Genomic DNA, 22,893 nt, shown 5'->3' with positions numbered 1-22,893 from the left:
AAACAAAAACGCCTCAGTACTATATTCTAAAACCACAAATGAAAACTGCTGAACCCTCTTAGAAGTGGAGAAGAAAGTAAAGTAGATAGAATCCACTAGAAATCTCCTGAAACCCCCAAATGAAAACCTCAGGAATGTCACTGTCAAAACCTAAAGCTTCCAGGTTTTAAAAAATATATTGTGAGTAGTCAGAAAGAGTTCAAGCACCAAGGAACAACATTCAAGACTGAACAAGGCTAGGTAGCTGTAAGGACAGAAGAACTTGGAATACTGTATTACAAAAGGCAAAAGATACAAGCTCACAATTAAAAATAACTTATCTGGCAAAACTGGGTATACTCTTACAGGGATGAAAATGGACCTTTAGTGAAATAGAGCACTTCTCAGCATTTCATAGAGCACTTCTCAGCATTTCCTGATGTAAAGAACAGAGCTGAAGAGAATCTTTGAAATGTAAATACGGGAGTCAAGAGAAACTCCAAAAGAGTAAATACATTGGAGCAAATGGAAAGGGCTCATATGATGGGGAAGTCTGGTGTTGTTTTTTTTTTTTGGTGAGGCAATTGGGGTTAAGTGACCTGCCCAGTGTCACACTGCTAGTTAGCGTCGAGTGTCTGAGGCTGGATTTGAACTCAGGTCCTCCTCACTCCAGCGGAGGAACTCTATCCACTGTTCCACCTAGCTGCCCCTATGTGTTCTAATAAAGAAGGAAGAAATAAATGTCCCCTCAGAGTCTTCATGTCTTAATGGGTCATAAATAAGGCAAGAAGGCCTAGGGATGTGTATATATATATGTATATATATATATATATATATATTTTTTTTTAAGTGATCTTTTTCATGATCTAAAGTGAAGACAGAAAAGGGAGGGGAAAAGTAATACACTAGGAAAGAAAGAGAGAAGAAGGAGTTAGGACTCACTGTTTACATAATCAGAGTGTGTGAGTAAAACACTAAATTTGGAGGCAGTGGTTCACTTTCATCTAAACAAAATGGGGTTGAATACACCCACCAACACACACTCAAGGAGTATGGCAAAGAAAAACACTAAACACAACAACAAGACAAAGAGGAATAGCAGAAGAGAGGAAGTAGGATAAAAAAAGAGATGGATTCACTATAAAGAAAGTGAGTGAGGGGAAGAAAAGAGGTACGGTGGATGAGATTGCCAAGCATTTTATTCCTTCTTGAAAAGAGGCCACATGGGAAGAGAGAAGAAGGTACAAGGATAAGATGGAGGGAAATACAATTAAGAATCATAACCATGAAAGTGAATTAACATCCATAAAATGGAAGAGGATAGAAGAATAGATTATAAAGCAGAATCCAACAATCTGTTCTTTACAAGAAATGCATTTGAAACACCAAGATTCATACATGAGTAAATAAGGGGCTAGATAACAATTTATTATGTTTCATTTGAACTTTAAAAAGCAAGGGTAGAAATTATGTTCTCAGACAAGGCAATAGTAAAAATAGACATGATTAAAAGAAATAAACAAGGAAATTGCATTATTCTTAAAGGCACCATAGACAATGAATATCAGTCTTTAATATATAGGCACTGACTGACATAGCATCTAAATAACTTAAAGGGAAAGTTAATCAGTTTACAGAAAAAGAATAAAAATAATAGTAAACTATAATAGTTGTAAAGAAAAACTATAATAGTTGGAGACCTGAATGTATTGCTTTCATTTACACAAATTTAACAAAAAGATAAGGAAATTTAGGACCCAAACAGAATTTTACAAAAAGTAGCTATAACAGATCTTTGGTGAATACTAGGTCAGAATTGAAAAGAATAAACACATTTCTTAGAACCTTTACAAATACTGATCATGTATTAGGGCACAAACATCTTACAAACAAATGTAGAAAAGCAGAAATATTAAACACATCCTTTATTGGCCAAAATGCAATAAAAATAATATTTACTAAAGGGTCTCTGAAGAAAGGATTAAAAATTAAATATTAAATAATTCAATCCTAAAGAATCAGTGAATCAAAGAACAAATCATAGAAACAACAGATAATTTCATCAAGCAAAATGACAATGAGAAAACATAATAAAACTTTTGTGATGAAGGCAAAGCAGTCTCTAGAGAAAAATGTATATTGTTAAAGACCTTCATTAACAAAAGAGAGAAGAAAAAGATCAATGAATTAGGAATACAACAACAACCTGGAAAAGTAGCACATCAAAAACCCCCAACTAAACACAAAAATAAAAATTTTGAGAATAAAAGGAATAAATAAAAATGAAAACAAAAAATCACTATTAAATACATAAATAAAATCAGGAGCTATTTTTTAAACTACAAAAATAGATAACAATTAGCTAACTTGATTTAAAAAAAATTCACTACAAATTAGTAAGAAATAAAGGAAATTATTCTGTTAAATTACATGCCAAAAGTGGATGAGATGAAATGAGTATTTATTAAGAAAATACCCACATTAACAGAACAAGAAATAAATAATCCAATCATAAAAATATAAATGAACTCACAAAGAAAAAAGCCCCATGATCAAATGGTTTTACAAATTAATTCAAACATTCAAAGAACAATAATTTCAATATTACATTCACTGTTTTAAAAAATAGAATCCTATCAACTCCTTCTATGATACAAATATGATCTTGCTTTACCTAACCCAAGGATAGAGAAAGAGAATTAGGGGCCAATATCCCTCATGATATCCTAGATACATATGGAACAAAGTCAAATGAAACAAGGTATATAAAACACTTACAAAACCTAAAACACTATATAAATATCTATTATTATATATAAAAACAAGAGCCATTCCTCATAGATGGTCAAAGGATATGAGTAGGCAGTTTTCAAAGGAAGAAATTAACATTCTCAATAACCATATGAAAATGCTTTAAATCATTACTATTTGAGAAATGCAAATTAAAACTACCACAAAGTTCCACCTCACACCTGTCAGACTGGCAAAGATGACCAAAAAAAAAAAAAGACAAATGCTGAAGTGGTTGTAGGAAGACAGGTACACTAGTGCATCATTAGTGGAGCTGTGAACTGTGTCAGCCTTTCTGGAAAGCAATTTGGAACTATACTGAAAACGGTTAAATTCTCTAGGTCAAGATATCCCAGAGATCAAAGAATGACGGAAAAGCCATCTATATACAAAAATATTTATAGGAGCTTAATTTGTTTTAGCAAAGAAATGGAAATAGAGAGGGTGCACATCAGTCTTGAGGATGGCTGAACAAACTATATTATGTGACTTAGGGGAATATTATCGTATTTTTAAAAATGGATTAAGAGAAAGAAGGAAGATTTGTATAACTGACAGAGTGAACTGAGAACCAGGAGAACCACTTATACAATTACAGTTAACACTATAAAGAAAACAACTTTGAAGATTGACGAATTTGGTCAATAACTAACCACGACTTGAGCGAATGGATGTTGGTGTGCTACTCATCTCCTGACAAATGAAACAGTTGCAAAAAGCACTTAACACAGTGGCTGGCACACAGTAGGTGCTACATAAATGTTGATTATTCCCTCCCCCAGCCCCTACTAGTAAAAAGATCTCAAGGTGCAGAATGAGATACATTTTTGGACATGGTCAATGTGTGAACTGGACTATATATGTTGTTCCCCTTCGTTTCTCCCTTCTTCCTGACAGAGTTGGAGGAAGACAGAGGAGCTAACAATAGCACTGTTAAAAAAGAAAGGTTATTGAGACATTTTTTAAAATGCACAGAAATAAACAGAACACAGTTCAGAAGGAAACACAGATTAAGTTTTCAAAATAGCATACTGAATTTATTATATACTTTAAAAGGAAAAAGTATACTTAATATTTGCAATTTCATGTACAATCTTCATTTTCTGCTCTTTCCATGTAGACATGCTCATTTTATTTGATGTTTAAGTTTGTAATAGCAAAAAGATCAAATAAAAATAAGAGGGTAGGAGTAGAGAGGATAGTGATCCAGGTCCTAAAACACCTTGATAAAGGAGGAAGAATACTCCTACGGTAGATAACTGCCATTAGCAACTGGACAAGGTACTCAGATGAAGTGAACCCGAAATGTCAGGTTGCTGAAAGAAGTGGTAGAGGGACACCTCAGCTGAAATCAGTAGCGAGAAGGTACTTTTCTATTCGTTTCCTGGGCCCACTGTGTCAGTCCTCTGAGAACGCCCAGGTTTCAACTATTCCAAGACAGAAGTGTGAGAGGAAGAGCTCTAATAGGAAAGGTAGCTTGTTAATAATGGTTTCATAGTGCACAATTGAAGGGAGAGAGCAACAGGAGTGGGTAAGGGACATAGGATGAGCAGGGACTAATACAAATGGGGTAGGAGGGAGTGGGGAGATATCAGGAAGGCAAACTTCTGCATAGGCCATCTTAAGACTGAATCACAGAAATGCTGATTGGAGCCACAGTAGAGATTGTTATATTCCTTTCCAGTAGCAATGGTAGCTGACTTCTTTGCCTTAGAGCAAAGTTGATTTTTCAGGTGGTATTTGAGAACAAAAGGTGAAGGATAAAGTGGACAGGCAGCATGATAATCAGCAAGATGCCTGTCCTGAACATGGTCCTGTTCTTGTTCCTGGAGTAAGGGATGGATGGGAAAGGGAAGTCCCATGAATGGGCTCTCCATGGTTATAGAAGAGTGAAGCTTGATTGACTTTCTCATCCTCCAATCATCTCTCCTTCAGATGCAGAGGCAGCTAGGTGGCACAGTGTATAAGGCGCTGGGCTGAAAGTCAGAAAAATGCAAGTTCAAATCTCAGCCTCAGACACTTGCTAGCTATGTAATCTTGGGCAAATCATGTAACCTATCTGCCTCCGTCTCCTCAACTATAAAATGGGGACAATAGCACCAACCTTCCAAGGTTGCTTTAAGGATCAAGTGACGTAATGTTTTATAAAGAGCCTGGCACACAGAAGGTGCTAAGAAAATTCTTATTCCCTTACCATGTACTTACAAATAATATGCTAACATTTATTTAGCACTTTAAAGTTTTCAAAGTACTTTACAAATATTTCATGTGATCCTCATAACAACCCTGAGAGGCAGATGCTATTATCCCCATTTTACAGATGAGGAAATTGAATCAGACATAGGTTGTGACTTGCTCAGGTTCATAACTAGACCAGATTTGAACTCAAGTCTTCCTGACTCCAGGTCCAGCATTTTCTCCACTGAGCCAATATGAGAAGCAAAGCCGTGTAACATGAACCAGTCCTGGAATCCCTTCCCAGCTCTTCTTGCAAAGACTAACTCCAGGGCTCACTCTTCCATTTTGCCTTTTGCTTGCCTTGCCCTTCTCCCTCAAGGGAAAGTGATCTTTCCTTCTTCAAAAACTTCAAACCACTTTACCTGGATGGACATTCTCCTTTCTACTTCTTACTTTGTTACGAGTTGTGTATATATCCTATACTTCTATTATATTTTAACGTCATTGAGAGTGGTCTGCCTCATATATTTCTTTGCATCCCTAGCACTTAACAGTAGTACAAAGTGTGAATTCCTATTTTCAAGTAATAATAGCAACTAACATTTACATTGTGCTTTTAAGGTTTATAAAGCACTTTCCATATATCCATCTGGGGTAAAATTTTAGCTTGATCATTTAAATTTTAGGTCAACTTGACTTTACCCGTATCAAGTGCAACAGTTAGTTACTCAGTCAACAAGTATTAATTAAATGCTATGTGCCAGCTACATGCTGTGCTGAGCACTAGAGACACAAAGAAAGGAAAAAACAGTCCTTCCTTCAAAGATCTAACATTCTGACAAGGAAACATGTTAACAACTAAGTAATACAATTTTCAGTGAATACATTACATGCTAAATGATTAGTATCTAACCGCAGTAGTTGAATGATTTAAAATCTCATCTGTCCCTTTACACCTTGTCAGTCAGTGAGTGGGAATCAGTAATCGTATTTTTATTTTGCTTCTTTATGGAAGATGGCAACACTTAAGGAGAATAGAACATACTGTATTACTGAGTTTCACAAATTTATTGGTATTTTAGTAAAGACATTCATCTCAGTCATTGCCCTCTCCTGTCTTGACCTTAGGCTATCATTTCATTTGGGTCAAGAAAACATTCAGAAGAGGAAGAATTCTTACTTTAAACATAACAATAAAATGGACAAAAATGGAAAGTCTGCCTACATTAGAGTGTCTAAAGATAATTTATAAATTTTGATATGGTTAAGTCAAATAAGGAAGAACTAATAGTTCTATGTACATTTTCATTGTTGTATGTGGGGCTTACTCTAAATATAAATGTAACTGGACAAAAGTATTAGGAATATATAGTCAAAGGCAGCTCCTCTGGAACGATTACCTATTCTAAGAGCTTAACTGGCAGTTACCACCAATAAAGAATAGTCTAAAGCTGCCTTCAGATTCAACATTGAAGGAATTTTCAAGAAAACATCATACATTTGTTTATGACAAAGCTTTTAAAGATATGATAACAGGTGTTCCAACGGCATTATATTTCAAAGAAATTTAAGATTACATATACAATACAAAAATACAAAAGAAACCTCTCAGAACTTACAGACTCAAAGTATAAGTGGTCAAATCTTTCATAAAATAATTTTAAAGATGCACTCTCTTATATTTTCAGTACCTGAAATGGGCCAGTGGTCTATGAAGAAATAGGTATACAAATGAGCTATATACTAGCCTAGTAATGAGAAAATTAACGTTGCTTAAATTCAAATTAGCTTTCACTAAAATGGTAATTTTAATGTTCTGACAAATACAGAAAGTGCATCTTCACCATCTTTATACAATGTTAATGAATTTTTGGTGTGTCACTTCTTTTAAAATTAAAAAAGCCAAATGCATTTAAGCAATGTACATATTTTAATCACATTTTTGGTGGTGGCTTACTTTTTAAAAGAAACAGCTTCCTTATATTACCTCAAGTTCTGGTAGAAATGCTTACAGGAGCTTGTTAATACCAATAACTCAGAGAAATGCATTTAAAATACTGATTTACTTGCACAGTGAATGCTTGTCCTTTAAAAACCAATGAAGTTAAGGACAAGCCCTGTTAAGGTGAATTAGGCCACAGTATATATTAAACACTTTACATAAAATTTCAAAAAAAGTAATTATGGGTTTTTCTTGTTATAGCTTCTGTAGCTGCTGTTAGCAATGCCTAGTTTACAACTTTAAAAAAATGTCCATTGGGGAAATATTTGTCATATTTGTATTTTGTCTAAATTATTTTCAAATCAATGTTCCAGTAACACTTCCCTCCCAGTACAACACTCCTTCTCTATAAGGCTGTTCTTGGGAGCCAGATAGTTTAGGTAAACATGGAGTTAAGTAGTTGTTTTCAATTTGAACAGTTAAAGAGACAGTAAACTTTTGCTTCCTCCTTAATGTGCTAATAGTTGTGACTAAAAAAATAAGCAATTCTTAAAAAGGTACCATTTCTGACTTCTTTATTATCTGTAACCTTTTGAAACTAATCACATGAAACTACAAAATTAGCAAATGTCTTGAAATCTGTATATAAAACATAAATTACCTCTAATTTCAAACTTTCATTTATTAGTACACCACTCAATTTTTTAAAAGTGGCTCCAAAGATAGTCTTATATCATTCTTTTTTTTTTCTCCTTTTAAAAAAAAAAAAGGAAACTGTTCCTTTTAACATCACACCCACCCTATACCCAAATCTGGAAACACATCATTTAGTCATCATCTTGGTCATGGACATTTCCAAGGTGAGATTTTATATTTCGTTCCCACAGCTTCTGGTTATCAGAAAATCCATGCTTTCCTTTATTGAAGGAATTTGGTCCAGCTGATGTTGGTGTATCCCTGTTTTTAAGAATGGAAAAGAAAGTTTTTAAACAGTTTAAAGACCTTCAGATAGCACTGTAATAGAGCAAAGTATGAAAATTTCATCCTTCAATTCCCCCTCCATCTCCCCTCCACAACTGGAAGTTGCATAAAGATTTCTAAAACAAACAACAACAAAAGTTGTCAGTCATCAGGAAGACCTGAGTTCAAATCTGGTCTAAAACACATACTAGTTGTAAACCTCAATACCTGAATGTATACACATGTGTATAAATATGTATATGCAATGTGTACGTACACACACACACACACACACACACACACACAGAGGTCTAGATAATTTTTATATTCTATGAAAGCTATGAGTCAGGGAGGGGAGATAAAAGAATAGTCTAATAAGCTTGTGATGAGTGATAACTATATAGAGATTTCAGGTATCTTCTTCATAAACAACCTTGTAAGGTAGATAGTATGTGTATTATTCCCATTTTACAGATGAGAAAAAAACTAAGAGGTTGAGTGATTAGTCCATGGTCAAACAATTAGTGTGAAAATCTTGGATTTGAGGCTGAGTCTCCAAATTCCAAGTCAATACTCTGCCCACTGAGTCTCCTCCCTCTCATAACCCTAACAACCTTATCTTCTCGTATTTTAGTGTTTCTAAATATGACACTTTTCATATATCACTCTGGTCTAAGTAAATCTTAAAAAAAAAAAAAGACATGCTGTCCCCATCTCCTCAAAGGGATCATCTCTGAAAGGAAAAATACCACAAAAGCATACAGTGAAACATTAACACTAATTATTATTTTCTGCTCTTATACTGTTAAGTCAAATATGGAAAATAAATGTGGCATATATTTAAACCAACATGGTACCAAAATTAATTTGAATTAATATTATCAATTTAAATTTTACTTATCAATTTGATTTCTTTTAGAAGTCCTACATGGTTCTTATTTGCACTACTCAATTTAAAATTAAATAACCTTCATTTTTCAGACTCTAGCTCCTTTGCCCTTTGTAGAATGGATATCTTCCTCTATTCTATGGGAATAAGTATCTTCAAAATTTGGTTTGCTTTCTGGGGTTACTTTAAAGTTGTGCAATCCTTACAAGGTGCTGAAGCATAATTTTGCAAAAACAGACAAGAGAGGATAGTGAAAACTAAATGTTAATAATCTAGTGACCAACAAACAAACAAAAAAATTAAAACCCCTGACAGATTTTGTGTCTATTTAATTAAAAAACATCTGGTGTCATTTGAAAGGAAAAAATGTTTTCAATTTTATGCACATAATTTTTTTCCTCAAAGAAACTTTTTTTGATCAGGAAAGGAAGAAAAGAACTTTTGACTACTCATATAAGATGGGATTTCCCTTTATTCTAAAATAAATTATTGAACCCTCTCAATTCCCTGAATGAAGTAAAACAGTAATAAAACTTTCCTATATGACTTTGTCCCAAGAGATATTAGGATCTAACAATATGCTTCGATGACTTCAGCTCTTTTAGAAGTTTATTTACCATTATTAGCTAATAGTTTAACATATGCAAAGAATTTAAATACCTTCCAATATTCTTCATCCGCATCTTTGCTTCTGGAGGCATTTCCTCTGGTTCACTCTGAGGAGAAAAATCACAGATAAGATGTTGGTGCAAAATTACAAATATTTCCTTTTGAAAAAGCTACGAATGACTGCTAATAAGTGCCAGTTTTTTTTTTAAGATGGAAATTTAAAAAGTCTATTTAGTAATCAATAGCTTTTTAAAGTCTTGAATTTATACAAAATTGTAAATGCTTCATATTCATAGTTTTTTCCCCCTTGTTACTGTGAATCACGGCATAACTATGACATGGAAGGAGAGAAAAAAAAACCTATGAAAATAATTTTAGCAGTAACTGACTGAACTTACCAAAAAAACAAGGATATTAGATAAGAAAAAAAATTATTTGTTTTCCTGTGTATTCATTTTACATGGGGCAAATAAAGATCTTAACCCCTAGGAGGCAATCTTTACTGCTAAAACACCCAGAATGACTACTTTCCACCTATTTTTCAGACATATAACCCCAACTTACCCCACTCCATCCCATCTCCACACTGGCCTTTCCTTTAGCCTGGCCTCTCAGCTGCAACCCTCTATAGAAACCACAGTAAGGTAGAATCTGGTGCTTTGGCCAGAATTGCAAAACTACTCCCTTTTCCCCCCAAGATCCAACAAAAGGAAAATCTCATTACCAAAGTTCTTCGAAGTGTCAAATGGTTCAAGATCAGAAATTGATGTTTTATCAATCAAAATGATACTAAGAATGTGTTTATACATCAGTCTCTATCTCCCTTCTACTCACATCAAAAACACTTAAATCTGTTTTCATTCGCCCACTCAAGAAGACCCAGAAATTAAAGGGCTTGAAAATCCCTTAGATGCTTACTAGCTGTGTATCCCTAGACGGATTACTTGGCCTCTGAGCATCAGTTACTTTTATCTTTAAAATGTGGAAAATAACAGCACCTACCAGTTGTGAAAATAAAATGAGATAACATATATAGAAAGTGCTGGGCAAATCTTAAAACACTATATAGATGTAAGCTAGTATTACATAATGAAATCAGACCTTAGTTACAAATAAAAATGCTGCTTTTTCAGGAGCTACTTTATCTTCATTTGAAATTAACTTCATGGACAGCAGAAAACAAGACCCTAAGATCTTGTCCCCAAACTCTTAAGAATCTTGAAATTTGGGTCATGAAGATGATGGGCTTCATTTCAACCAACTTCTGTGTGGCCCATGAATTCCCCCTGCAATCTTGATAAGCAGTCATGCAATCTTTGCTTAAACACCTTCATCAGTCACCCATCCTTTGCCTGATCACCTCCAAGCTTGAGGGAGACAGAAGTCCAGTCTTCAAATATCAAAAGACCACCGACCCATCTCCTTTCTCCCACAATTCTTACAGATGCTACCAGAAAGGTTCAGAATTTTGGGGATACCTACTCATACCATTAATACAAAAAGGCCTCTGCCTTTACACAGATGCTTATCCGACACTTGAAATGTTTTTCCTCCTCTTTCAGCTTCTTGAATACCTTGGATCCTTTCTTTTTCTTTCTTTCCATTTTTTTTTTTGGCTAGGCAATGGGGTTAAGTGACTTGCCCAGGGAAACACAGCTAGTAAGTGTTATGCGTCTGAGACCAGCTTTGAACTCAGGTCCTCCTGAATCCAGGGCCAGTGCTCTATCCACTGCGTCACGTAGCTGCCCCTATCTCAGATCCTTTAAAGGCTCAACTTAAGTGCCACCTCCTTCAAAAGGGCTTTCCTGATTCTCCCAATTGTTAGTATCTCACTGCTACTATCAGTGTGTAGTGATTTAAAAAAAAAAAACAAAACCAAAATGTATTTATCTATGAACATGGTATTCTTTTCCCATCCTCTCTCCCCTGCCCCTTCCCTCCACAGAATGTAAGCTCAAGGACAAGGGACGGTTTTATTTTTCTAAACGCATCCCTAGTGCCTGGTACATAACAGGCATTACAGACAGACTGAATATAGCCTTGCTATTTTCTACCCCATCAACCAATTTTTTTTTTTGTGAAGTCAGAGTTTTAGTCTCCTTGAAGACACTCAAAAATTCTTTAATATGAGTAGTATACTTAAAGAATTTAACAGTAAGAAACAGAATTAGCCATTGACTTACATCATCATCTTCATTGAAAACTGCTGCTACTGAAAGGGTTTTAGGGGCAAGAGTTGGAACAGTCTCTTTAGGCTTCTAAAAGAGAAACACACATCAAAACAGATGAACACTACATAAGCAAATTATGTATATTATATGCATGCAACTCAAAAGAGGAAAAAGTGACTTTTTATATTTAAAAAAAGCAGTATTTTGTTTTCAAAATATCTTAAGCAGTAAGTCAGTACTTTGGAAAATCTCATCTTTTAGGTCCCCCTATGCTCTTTGAGAATATAGTACTACTATTAGGTGCTATGGACCTGATTGGTAATAGTTTTTAAGTCAACTTGGATATTTATATGCTAATCCCTATAACACCTTTTACTCATCAAAATCTTGTATGTTTGATCTTGTAGAGGATGTTTTCCTAGGACAGCCCAATGCCATGTGTATACTAGCACTGAATATACATTTGCTGGCTATTGTTATGTAGCTTATAAGACATGAGTTTTTAAAGTAGTACCAACCAACAATGTGAATTATTTGGATTCTTGATTGCACAAATAATCAATCCCATACAATACAGTGAAATACATCACAGAGTCCCTAACTAACCACTTACTTGCTAGCATTAGTTTCAATATGTTTAAAATTTTAATACACAAAAATGTTAAACTAAGGGAGGAAAAAATGTTAAATTAAGGAGTAACAAAAGGTCTGAATTTTTTCATTTTCACATTTTAAAAATTATTTGAAATTTATATTTAAATTAAATAAAAATATTTTAAAATTAAACAAAACAAACAAAAAAAACCCCTACTGAAATCCTGCCATTAAAATTCACCTAACAAAAGACCATTTTTTGAGGGGTAATGATTATGCCTGTTAGTATAGAGTTTTTTCAAAAAGGACCACCTATCAAGATTACTGAAAAAAGCTGGAAAGAAACCCAGATAACATTTTAGATGAATCATTCTTGAATGATAATCTAGAATATATGGATCTGGCAGTAAAACTGTTTTTTTTGTTTTTGTTTTTTTCAAGTTAACTTCAGAAAATAGCTGCTGCCAGATACGACAGCTATAACTAAATAGCATCAACAGTGGAGCAATTTTAAATGATTTCTGTCTTACTTAAAAAGCTAGTACTAATGCCATGTCATCTAACGTTAAGTTAATACTTAATTCCTTACTGGCAAAATATTTCAATTGCTTGGTTTTACCAAGGTTCCAAGAGCTTAAAATTTTATATCTTAAAGTACATGTTTAAATTGGCTTTTAGAAGTCAACATCTCTTTTGCTAAAATTCCAAAGAAAGATGAAGAAGAACATGGCTTTATCATGTGCTACTTAAAGACAAGTGACAAATCTGGAGCCTTTACATAATTTAATGATTTTGGTATTAGTATTTTCTAGTATGCCCCAAATTTTGAAAGTAGATTTCATAAGTTCAAAGAAAATACAAGATATGAGAGTATAAACAAACAAAAAAACCCAACCATTCAAGAGCGACTGGAGATTGTCAAAATGAAATTATGACAAAACTGTGAAGGCTAAAGACTGCAGACTTGTAGCTACAAGAGACTTCAGAGATAATTTAGCCCAAACTTTTTATTCTACAAACAAGGAAACTGAAGCCCAAATAAAGCAAGTGACTTGCTCAAGATCAAGTAGTAGACCCAAAGATCCGAACCCAGAGAATGCTCCAAATTCAAGAACTCTTTCCATTTGCCCCCTCACCATTGGTTGGGGGAATGGATAGGGAAGACCCAAACCAAGGAGCCATATGAACAGAAAAGATAGAAGAGGAATTATTTGATGAGGGAATATACCAAAAGAAATATACCAAAAGTAATTTTAAGAATGCAAAAATGGTTTAGTCCTATAACTGTATCAGGAAGGCTAAAGTCTGGAATTAGCTGTGATAAATTAGCTTGTGATAAATGAAAGGAGTTTTGGTTTTTGTTTTTAATAGAAATGTTGAGGAAAACAACAAGGTCAGTCTAGGCCTTCCATTGGGGGTGAAAGAAATGATAACAGATGGCCTAGAGAAAACAGCATTCATTTCCTATTTTATGTCTTTTTTCACCAAGAAGAGTCATCTTCATAACAATGAGAAGGAAAAATAGTCATGAGGGAACTGAAATTCAAGTGAATGAGAGATAACAAGAACACCTGATTTCCTGAAATGAGTTCAAGGAAAGATCTTGAAGATGTGATTGCTATATTTTTGCTGAATGAAAGCATGCCCCAGGACTGTAAGTGGGAATGTTTTTCTCATTTCCAAAGGAAGGGGAATTCAGCAAAATACAAGGCTGGAAAAATTCTAGCGAGGAGTATTAAATGCTTGGTTTGTGAGCAAGTAGAAAGGAAACTGGTGGTCAATATAATGTAGCCTGGACTCATTAAAAACAAACCATGTCAGACCAACCATATCTCCTTTCTTGACAGGGTTACCAGACAAGGATATCAGTGGAAAGCTAAAAGACTATCTGGATTTCTCCAAGATATATGATAAACTTTCACAAAATTCCTGCAGACAATAAAGATACAGGCTAGATGAAAATACAATTAGATGAACGCAGAACTGATTGAAAATAGTTGACATGCTTACAGTATTTGTAAACAAAATGAAGCTGGGCAGGATATCTAAGATACATGATGAGACAACTGGTATCCAAAAAGGTACTGAATGGTAAGTTTAATAAGACAAAATTATCAAAAAAAAGTTTTCCCCATAGTTGAGGCCCAGGGATATTGGTGGGGAGAAAACCTCCCAGAGTTACTAGACTCAAAAATGCTCCATTTGACGAATAGCCCCAGAATTACTGAAGACTGAATTCAGTACTCCGACTTTTCCTGGCTTAGACAGAACATTTTTATTACTTGTGTACATAATGGGAGAATTAGACCACAAGCACAAAACCACATCTTACAGCCATGTTCTCCTATCAAGTCGAACATGGATGGCCAAATCAGTCTTACAAGTGGGTTAAGAAAAAAGATCAATTGGGAGTGGTAAAGAATTGACAGATGAATAGGAGGTAGTTCATTGCTGGAAGAGCTAAATACAGAGTTAAATGGATGAAGGGGCACCTAGGTGGTGCAGTGAAGGGGAGGGGAAGTAAGAAATGGATGAAGATCTGATTAATGGGACACAGTGATCAAATAATGAGGAAACACTCTGAGAACAAGTGACAGAAGTTGAAGATGCTTCACTGTCCTGCCTTCAGCATTCTTTCCCATGGGAACACATTACCCCATAGTTTCTTCATGTCTTCAATATCTATTCTAGCCATAGGTCTTTGCCATAGTGTCAGTCTCTTGAAAAATACAACAAAATAAGACAGACTTAGGGTCCTGATTCCACAGACCCAAAAGAATTAGATGAAGACACACTTTTCTCCTCTCTGAAGATATTTTCTAAAGCTCTGTTCAATCTAAAGTGACACCAATTAAGTTTTCATTTCCTGTGATTCTGTATCATAGTTGTTCTAGGTTTTTCACTAACCTTTCCTAAATAATATAAATCTAAACTTCCATACTCACATGCAGGTACACATAACCACATATAACCATAGGTTACACCTCAGACAAAATGTATATAAGGTCTTTATTTTAATGTTCATTTTTTATATAAGATTCTCAAACAATCTTCCCTCCCAGATTCTACTCATCCCCTGTGAACCCCAGTTCAAAATAATGACTTACACTCGCTCCAAGTTTGATGGATATGACTGGCGCTTTCTTTGCCGTCTGACTGCCTATGGCAAATCCAAACTTGGCTATCTTTGCAGGCACTGGCTTGGATGAGAAGTCTTCGGCTTCTTCTTCAGCTGATCGCTTCTCTGCGCTGCGACTCGAATTTTCCCCTCCATTACTGGAAGAAACAGTCTTAGTTTTCACAGGTTTTTCTGCCTCTTCTTCAGGTCCTGGTGAAGTCGAAACAACTTACCAAGATGAGCTAATTTTACTGAGCAGAGTGATGGGAGCAGCAACCTCATAAAGCATTGTTATAAGGAAGGTACTTCTGCAGAGGCACACCTACTGGCCCAACAGTCTCTTCCACTGTTTTGAGCACACAGAGGGAAAAGAGATTGTGTGGCAGTAGAAGAGGCTCCTTTGAATTAACTAGCATAAAATACAGGGCAATTTAAAATTACAAACATATTTTTCAAAAATGAATACGCTTTGAGTAAACATTCTATTACACAAAACCAAAAGTTCTATATGTATGTGTAGGGAGAAAGAAGGGTAAAGGGTAGTCTACTTAAAACAAACAAACAAACAAACAAAAAACCTCCAAAATACCCCAATGGTAAAAACTCCTCTGCATGATCATCTACTTTGTTAGCAATTAACTGCTTATGTTTAGGGACAATCTTGAAGATAAAGAGAATAAATTTGGCTGTCAATTTCTGGTAATGTGTAAATTCCACAATTATATAAATATCTACCTAGAAAGGGTTATTCAGCATTGGTTTATAACTGAAGTTACTGAGAAATATGTATTATATTTAATCACTTTAGTAATAAAATTTGCCCTAGAATTTTGGTTATACCAGGTTTTATTTCATCATTTGAAATTACACAGAAAGCAATTAAACAGAGAATCATTCATGTGCATGAATACAGATGTTTCCCATTCCTATAGTGAAGTCATATTAACTTCTCAATTATCTATTTTAATGAAAGGAGCAGATCATGGATGAGATAAAATAGCTAATAATCTACAAGCAATTCACACTTAGTTTTGGAATATACCAAATTTATTTCAGTAATTTTGCCTTCCTAAATATTTAGTGTTAAATTTAAGACCGAAAAAATCCAAGCATCAAATTTAAAAACAAGTTGATATTCCTTTAGCATACAACAGATGAGCAGCAGAGGGAGGTGTTCAGGAACATACTGGGTGTCAGGGAATGAGGAAACTAGTCAAAATTAAAAGAACTTATTTTCTTTCAGCCACTATGTTCTAAATAACAAGCATACACACTGCTGCTATGGATGTGTGGGTTAATGTATGGAAGAAAGAAAACAAGCTTTAGGATCAGGCATAGGTAATAGGAAAAACTGGAACAAAAAAAAGAAAACAAGAAAAAAGAAAAAAAAAGGACACAAATGATACTTCAGGGTCTAAGTACTGAAACAGGGGTGGGGTTTTTTTTTGTTCTTTGGATTAATAAATACTTGTACAGAATGTTCAAGCTTGTTTGGGAAAAAATGGAAAGAACACCTTCAAGTTACTGCTGTAGATTCCTTCTGGTCATAGGAAGCAACGAGAACAATATTATAATGCTATCCAGAGTGGGATTGACTAGGATTTAGTTGTGGGTTGGGAAGTTAAGGAACTGGGTGGAAGAGAGTATTATATCATACCTGCAGTAGATGGCAGAAGGTGCTAATCACTCATTAAAATAATCAACTGAGGAGTGAAAGGTTGCCCAAAATACAGTGTTTAAAAAAAAATGAAGTCTACATTAGCACCCCAATTTAGAATTTTCAGAAAAAAAGGAAATGCAAAAAGAATTTATGAAAATGTGATCACTTAGAAATACTAAATATAGGACTCTCAAGTATGTTTGATCAATTCTATTATAGATAGTGGCCCCCACAAGTTTTATCTTACAACTAAATGAACTATCTGACTTAAGCTCATCCTATGAGGAAAAAAGATTTGGTAGTAAATTAAAACAGGAGAAACTATTATATATTATGTATTAGGATATATTTTGTATGCTATATTATACAGGTGAATTACACAGGAACATGGCCATCTAACTCAAGTGATACTTACTTCAGTTTATATAATGAGGTGGAAAACAATAGAACAAAGAGCATAAAAACATGTTGGCTGTGATTTAAGACAAGATAAAGATTCTATCTGGGATCCACTAATTTGTCTTCTAAACATTTTGATAATTCTATTTCAATGTTTGGTTTCCTTTGTAATTCTATGCATTTTATGCATTTAAAATCATAATTCTGAGGTGTCTTTGATAGACTTCACCAGATTGCAAGAGGGGTCCAAGACAAAAAAGGTTGAAGAACCCCTTATCTAAAGTATGAAGACAGTAATATCTATTGATTTTCTCCTTATATTCCCTTACTTCTATTTCTGTTCCCAATCCCCATCTTACTGGAATTAAATTCTGGGGCACAGGGCATTTGAAGAAATTATAGTAGAAACGAGTCAGGAGAAAAAAAGTGAGGGTATAGCAACATTTCCAGGATATCTGGGATTTGTTTGGTGTGGGAACTCCATTCATCGTCCAAGCAAATTACCAACTATAACTTAACAAATCTTAGATAACCTGATGCTCAGAAAAGTTAAGTGATGTGTCTGAGGTAATAAATAAGCTAGTGTTACAAGGTATATCTACAAAGTATAACTCATAAGCAGATGTCAAAGGCAGGATTTGAATCCAGGTCTTCCTATTTCCAAACCAAAGCCCACTATCCACCAAACCAGGCACTGAGGACAGCAATGACAAAATTATATATGAAAAAGTGGGACAATCCCCGATGCCTGACATTTGATATACTGAGTTCTATTTATGGACGTAGTTACTATTTTGATAAAACCTTGTTAGACTAGTCTTCTATATAATACAACCCAAATGGGAGTCAGAGAGTTCCTCTCAAAAAGCAAATTATGTACAATTCCATTTTATCCTCATTGCATTTCCACCAACTAAAAAAAGCAATCTAAACACCATCTATTTCTCAAGTCTACTCTGAGAATGATGTCTAATATACCAATTCTACTTAAGAGCAATAATTTGCTCTTGGACTTCTAAAAGTTAGTCTTATGCTGATAACTTCACTACCAGGAAGTACTTTTTACTTCCAAGTATGGAAACTTCTAAGCCACTGAACTGGATCCATAATTATGGAAAGAGAAGGAAGAAAATAGAGGGGGAATTAATTGATGAAGATCATATGGTGAAACCTTCTCCATAGAGGATGAGACTGACTAATGAGTACAAGCTAATTTCATCCTTTCAAATCCCTTGAATGATTTTCCCTGATTGATGACCTTGCTTGGAATAGGCTTCCAAAAATACATTTAATAAGATATGGAAAACAAAACAAACAAGAAATTGAGGCCAGATAGTTTGGCAGCCAAACCTACTTATTGTTATTAGATAAATTTCTACTGTTTTGCATTATACAGTTCCTATGAGAAAACTGATTTCCCAACTAACTCAAACTTGAACTAGCTTAATGATCTAATTATTCAAAGTTATTGACAAATATTTAAAATAGTACCCTTCAAGTCTATACTACATAATCCAAAGCAAGTAACCTAAATAGATTCAGAGATTCAAAGCTGGAAGGGACCTTAGATGTCATTCAGTCCAACCTCTTCATTTTACTGATGAGGAATCCAAGGCCTAGAAAGGTTAAGTGACCTGCCAGAAATCGACCTGTAAAGTGACAGCGCCAGAATTTAAAGCCAGGGTCTCAACTCCAAATCCCACATTTTCCCCCCATTATATTATGCTGCCTCCTCAGTGTTCTGGGTCTTTTACAAAGAACCACTATGCCTACATGTTTTAATATGACTTTTATGCTTCTCTATAGGTTTCCAAGAATAACTGCCAACTGTTGTAACCATACTGTAAGCTCTAAAAATGTGCATTACACATATTTAATTTACTTGTAGCATTCATGAAAAACAAGAAAACTAGTAGTTATCTTAATTTTTCTGATTTAAAAATATTTAATGTATAACAGTAAATTTCTTTAGAAGCACAAAGATGTTAAGATTAGTTTTGGATGGAAGTTTTCTTAAAGTAATTCATTTGTATCCCTTAAGAGCATATATAAAATGTTCAGATTAATCAATCTGAAAACAAACTAGAGGATCTACATTCACTGAAATTTTTCTTTCCTAAAAACTAGGGAAAAAATATACAATACAAAAAAAGCACAGAGAACCCTTATTTTGAAAAGGGTGCTAAACAGGGAAGCTCCAAGTGCCTTTTTGTGACCTGTTTTCAATTTGGTAATAGGTCTCTAATAATCATTGCCAGGCTAGTTTAGCAGACCACAACTGGTCAAGATTGTGATTTAAGATATAAATGCATTTTTCTTAATGGAATTTCTGTTTGCTTCATTAGTTTCAAAGTTCTGATATGACAAAATTCTTACCAAAACCTTGCCATCAGTTATTTTTTCTCCTCCGCCTTCTCAACGTCCCAACGGGGAAAAAATATCAAGATTTCTAGCCATGGACACTCTAATTCAATGTGGTGGGGTGTCTCAATACAAAATCCATGAGAATCAACTTTGTTTACATAGTTTATTGCTCTCAGAACAATACTACTGCTGAAAACCTATTTCAACTCGTGTAACAGACAACATTAAAAACTGTCTTAGTGTATCGTTATTTTTCTCTGAGATGTTTTCTTAAGCTCATCCTATAAATTTGAAGCATTTATACAATATTCAGATTAATCAATTTGAAATCAAGTTAGATGAATGAATTCACTGAAATTTTTGTTTCCCTGATTAATTGGGAAAAAAAGGTGCACAAGACCCTTGAAGCACATTTGAACAGGGTTAACTAAACAGGGAAGTAATTAATAAAAGACAAATAGGGGAACTGTTAATAACTCATTTATAAAATACTTAAAAATTCTGCAAAGCTGATTTCCTCACAACTACTCTATGAGGTAAAGAATTATCCTAATTTTATAGATGGGGAGACTAAGGCTCTGGGAATTTAAGTGATGTATGTATGTATGTATGTATGTATACACACATATGCATATACATATATACAGAGAGGTGTGTGTATAGATACAAATAGATATCTATCTATAATCACATACAAAGAGGATAAGATCACAAACTTCCTTAAATGTCTGGCTTGGGATATGAATCCTGCTGTGTTGACTCCAAGTTCAACACTAAAGTATAAGGTTTCACATGGGTAATGGATTAACTACAAGTTTTTTTTTAAGCACTGCACTCCCTTAATATATTTTTAATATAACCTGACAACATAAATTTGGTTTATAAACCGTGAGGCTCCTGCTATGGTTAATAATATTGCTGCCACAACTGGTACAAATTATTTCACATATTATATGTTCTACAACTCCAACATCAGTAATGTTGTTTGCTCTAGCATTTTGACATATAAAATGATGCCAAAATAAATTTCTTATTGATTCAGCACATTACTATTTGTCATACAACTATTTTTTTCACTCCACACTGAAAATTACCTGCCATTTCTGAGATATCTTGGGGCAACATATTAAACAGTTCCCTACTTCTATCCTTAAGAATGCTGGTTAACATCTTAAAAGGAAATTCTACCTATCATATGCACATGAGCTTCTTTGGATTTCACATCTGCTGTGTGCTTCTAATAAAAATGACTAAATTATTCTTGTTTGGGGGCACTTGTTTACTATTCCTAAGTTTTCAAGACGGTTTTAAGTCTTAATGATGTGGTATTAAGGCGGTACTCCTTAAGTACCGCCTTAATGAGGCAGTATTAAATTTTAAAGATTATAATTTGAACAGAAAAGCATGTGATAATGTCAAAATATAACACATGGAAGAATCAAATAAAGTACAATATTTCTTCCTTTCCAACCTGGACCTTCAAAAAGGGGGTTTGGGTACAAAAGTAATTGGATATTTCACTTACTTCTCTTTGATAGAAGAAAATAACTTTGAACAGACAAAGCACACTGAAAAATTTAAATGGGCACTTCACTCCTCATGCCACTCATTCTAGGGCCCTCTAAAAAGATTTTTCCACAGATGCTGTGGGAGACACCTAAAATATTGTAAACTAGAGATCAGATAAGTTTTTGAGTCTGTTAGGTACTGGGGTTGGGAAGGGGGAAAAGGAGTGGCCTGATTATTATGTAATGTATCTTTTTTTTTCCCCCTACAAAGCATAAATTCCATCAGAATGACAGGAAGAAAGGCACAAAGCTAACATTAATCTGAGTTTTATTTATTCCACAACATAACAGAACACAGGACGGGTCACACCAGACCATTTGTGCGCCTAAAAATCTCACATTCTGCCTCCTAGCGACAGCCAAAAGGAGAGGAAAGGAAGATGGTTCGAGGGAAGGCGACAAGACCCTAGCCCTGAGAACATGCAGTTACTGAACAATCCATCATCAGGGTGGGGGGAGCCCCCTCCCCATCTTTCGCAGCGACCACAACAATTAAAAGGGAAGGGGAGGGTTGTTGCGGGGATGGGGCCCTGACACTTCGGGGGCAAAGAAGCAACGGCCAGCAGCAACGCAACCGCGGGTTTTTTAGGACAGGCCGCTGCGGGCAGCCGGCTGCTCGGGGGCTCCCCGGCGGGGCTGTTTACTCCCGGGAGGGCTCTCCGAAGTCGGGACGGCAGGAGGAACAGGGCGGGGAGGGAGGGCGAGAGGACGGCTCCCGCACTGCGGGCCAGGGGAGGACGGAGGGAGGCGGCCCAGCCCGCGGCTTCTCCCCTCCCAGGCCTAGGGGTGCTTCGAGGCCCGTCCCTCCCCCCACCCCGCCCCCAGCCTCCCCGTGGGTCTAGTCTCCTCCTCGAGGGAGGGTCCTGGGCCAGGCCCGGGACGGGGGAGGGCTCTCGGGCCTGGGGTGGGCTCTGGCGCCCCGGGGTCTGCATCATGCGGATCCGGGGCTCGGGGAGAGAAGCGCGGGGTACGCCAGAGTCCAGCCCCGCCGTATCCACCCGAGCCGTCCCCGTCTCCCCCCTCCGCCCCCGCCCCGGCCTCCTGCATCCCCCCGCACCCTCCACCCGGGGAGCTCGGAGGAAGGCCCAGAGCGGCCCCCGTGGCCCGCGACGCTGGGTTTGTTTTCACCTCCGGCGCTTCCTGCTCGCTGCGGCTTCTCCGGCTTCTCCTCTGCCGCTTTTCCGTCCGCCATTTTCCCCGCGGCTTCCTCCCCCGCCACCGCGCCAAGGACGTCACGACCACGACCACGGCCCCGCCCCGGCCACCATAGAACGAACCGAATGATGGCCGGCGGTAGTCTCCAGTAGGAGGGGAACGGCTTAGCCCCCTCTCTGCCGGAAGCTGCAATGTGACGCCATCTCCTCTAACATCGCGGAAGGAAAAAGTTGGGCTGGTTTCCACCAAGGATTGGCTAAAAACATAGCCAATCACAGGGATTTTTTTTTTTATCTCGTTAATCCAATCCGATTGACCTGTGTAACCAATACCAAACTGGATAGTTTAGATTCGTGCTTCGGGGAGGGAGCTGGGAGGACCGTAGTGAGAGCATCACGCTGGTGCGGTGCCAGAAGCTTTCCTATTGGCTCAGGACGGTGTGTCCTATCTTCTTCTCCAACCCATCTTCCACACAGCTGCACAACTGATTTGTCTTAAAGTCTGATCATAGTATTCC

General features: G+C 36.1%; 1 protein-coding gene across 2 annotated transcripts; it reads right to left on the bottom strand.

Annotated features, from left to right (window-relative positions):
• Positions 1–3,779: 3,779 nt before the first annotated feature.
• On the bottom strand, positions 3,780–22,562 carry PCNP (PEST proteolytic signal containing nuclear protein). Of its 2 annotated transcripts, XM_020999905.2 has the most exons (6): positions 22,350–22,562; positions 15,220–15,440; positions 11,531–11,605; positions 9,399–9,454; positions 7,689–7,846; positions 3,780–4,745 (listed from the first exon to the last, which is right to left on the bottom strand). In XM_020999905.2, exons 1-5 carry the CDS (start codon positions 22,411–22,413, stop codon positions 7,717–7,719), a joined length of 546 nt encoding a protein of 181 aa, XP_020855564.1. In that variant the 5' UTR covers positions 22,414–22,562; the 3' UTR covers positions 3,780–4,745; positions 7,689–7,716. The 2 variants fall into 2 exon arrangements, with proteins under 2 accessions (XP_020855564.1, XP_020855565.1); XM_020999906.2 differs by lacking the exons at positions 3,780–4,745; positions 22,350–22,562 and adding an exon at positions 15,464–16,263 and having other exon boundaries at positions 6,001–7,846; positions 15,220–15,388.
• Positions 22,563–22,893: the final 331 nt, after the last annotated feature.

The sequence above is a fragment of the Phascolarctos cinereus genome, unplaced genomic scaffold (assembly GCF_003287225.1).
Source record: "Phascolarctos cinereus isolate Bilbo 61053 unplaced genomic scaffold, phaCin_HiC Scaffold_726;HRSCAF=1367, whole genome shotgun sequence".
In the NCBI taxonomy this organism is placed as follows: Eukaryota; Metazoa; Chordata; class Mammalia; order Diprotodontia; family Phascolarctidae; genus Phascolarctos; species Phascolarctos cinereus.
This window is presented reverse-complemented; position numbering and strand designations above follow the sequence as displayed.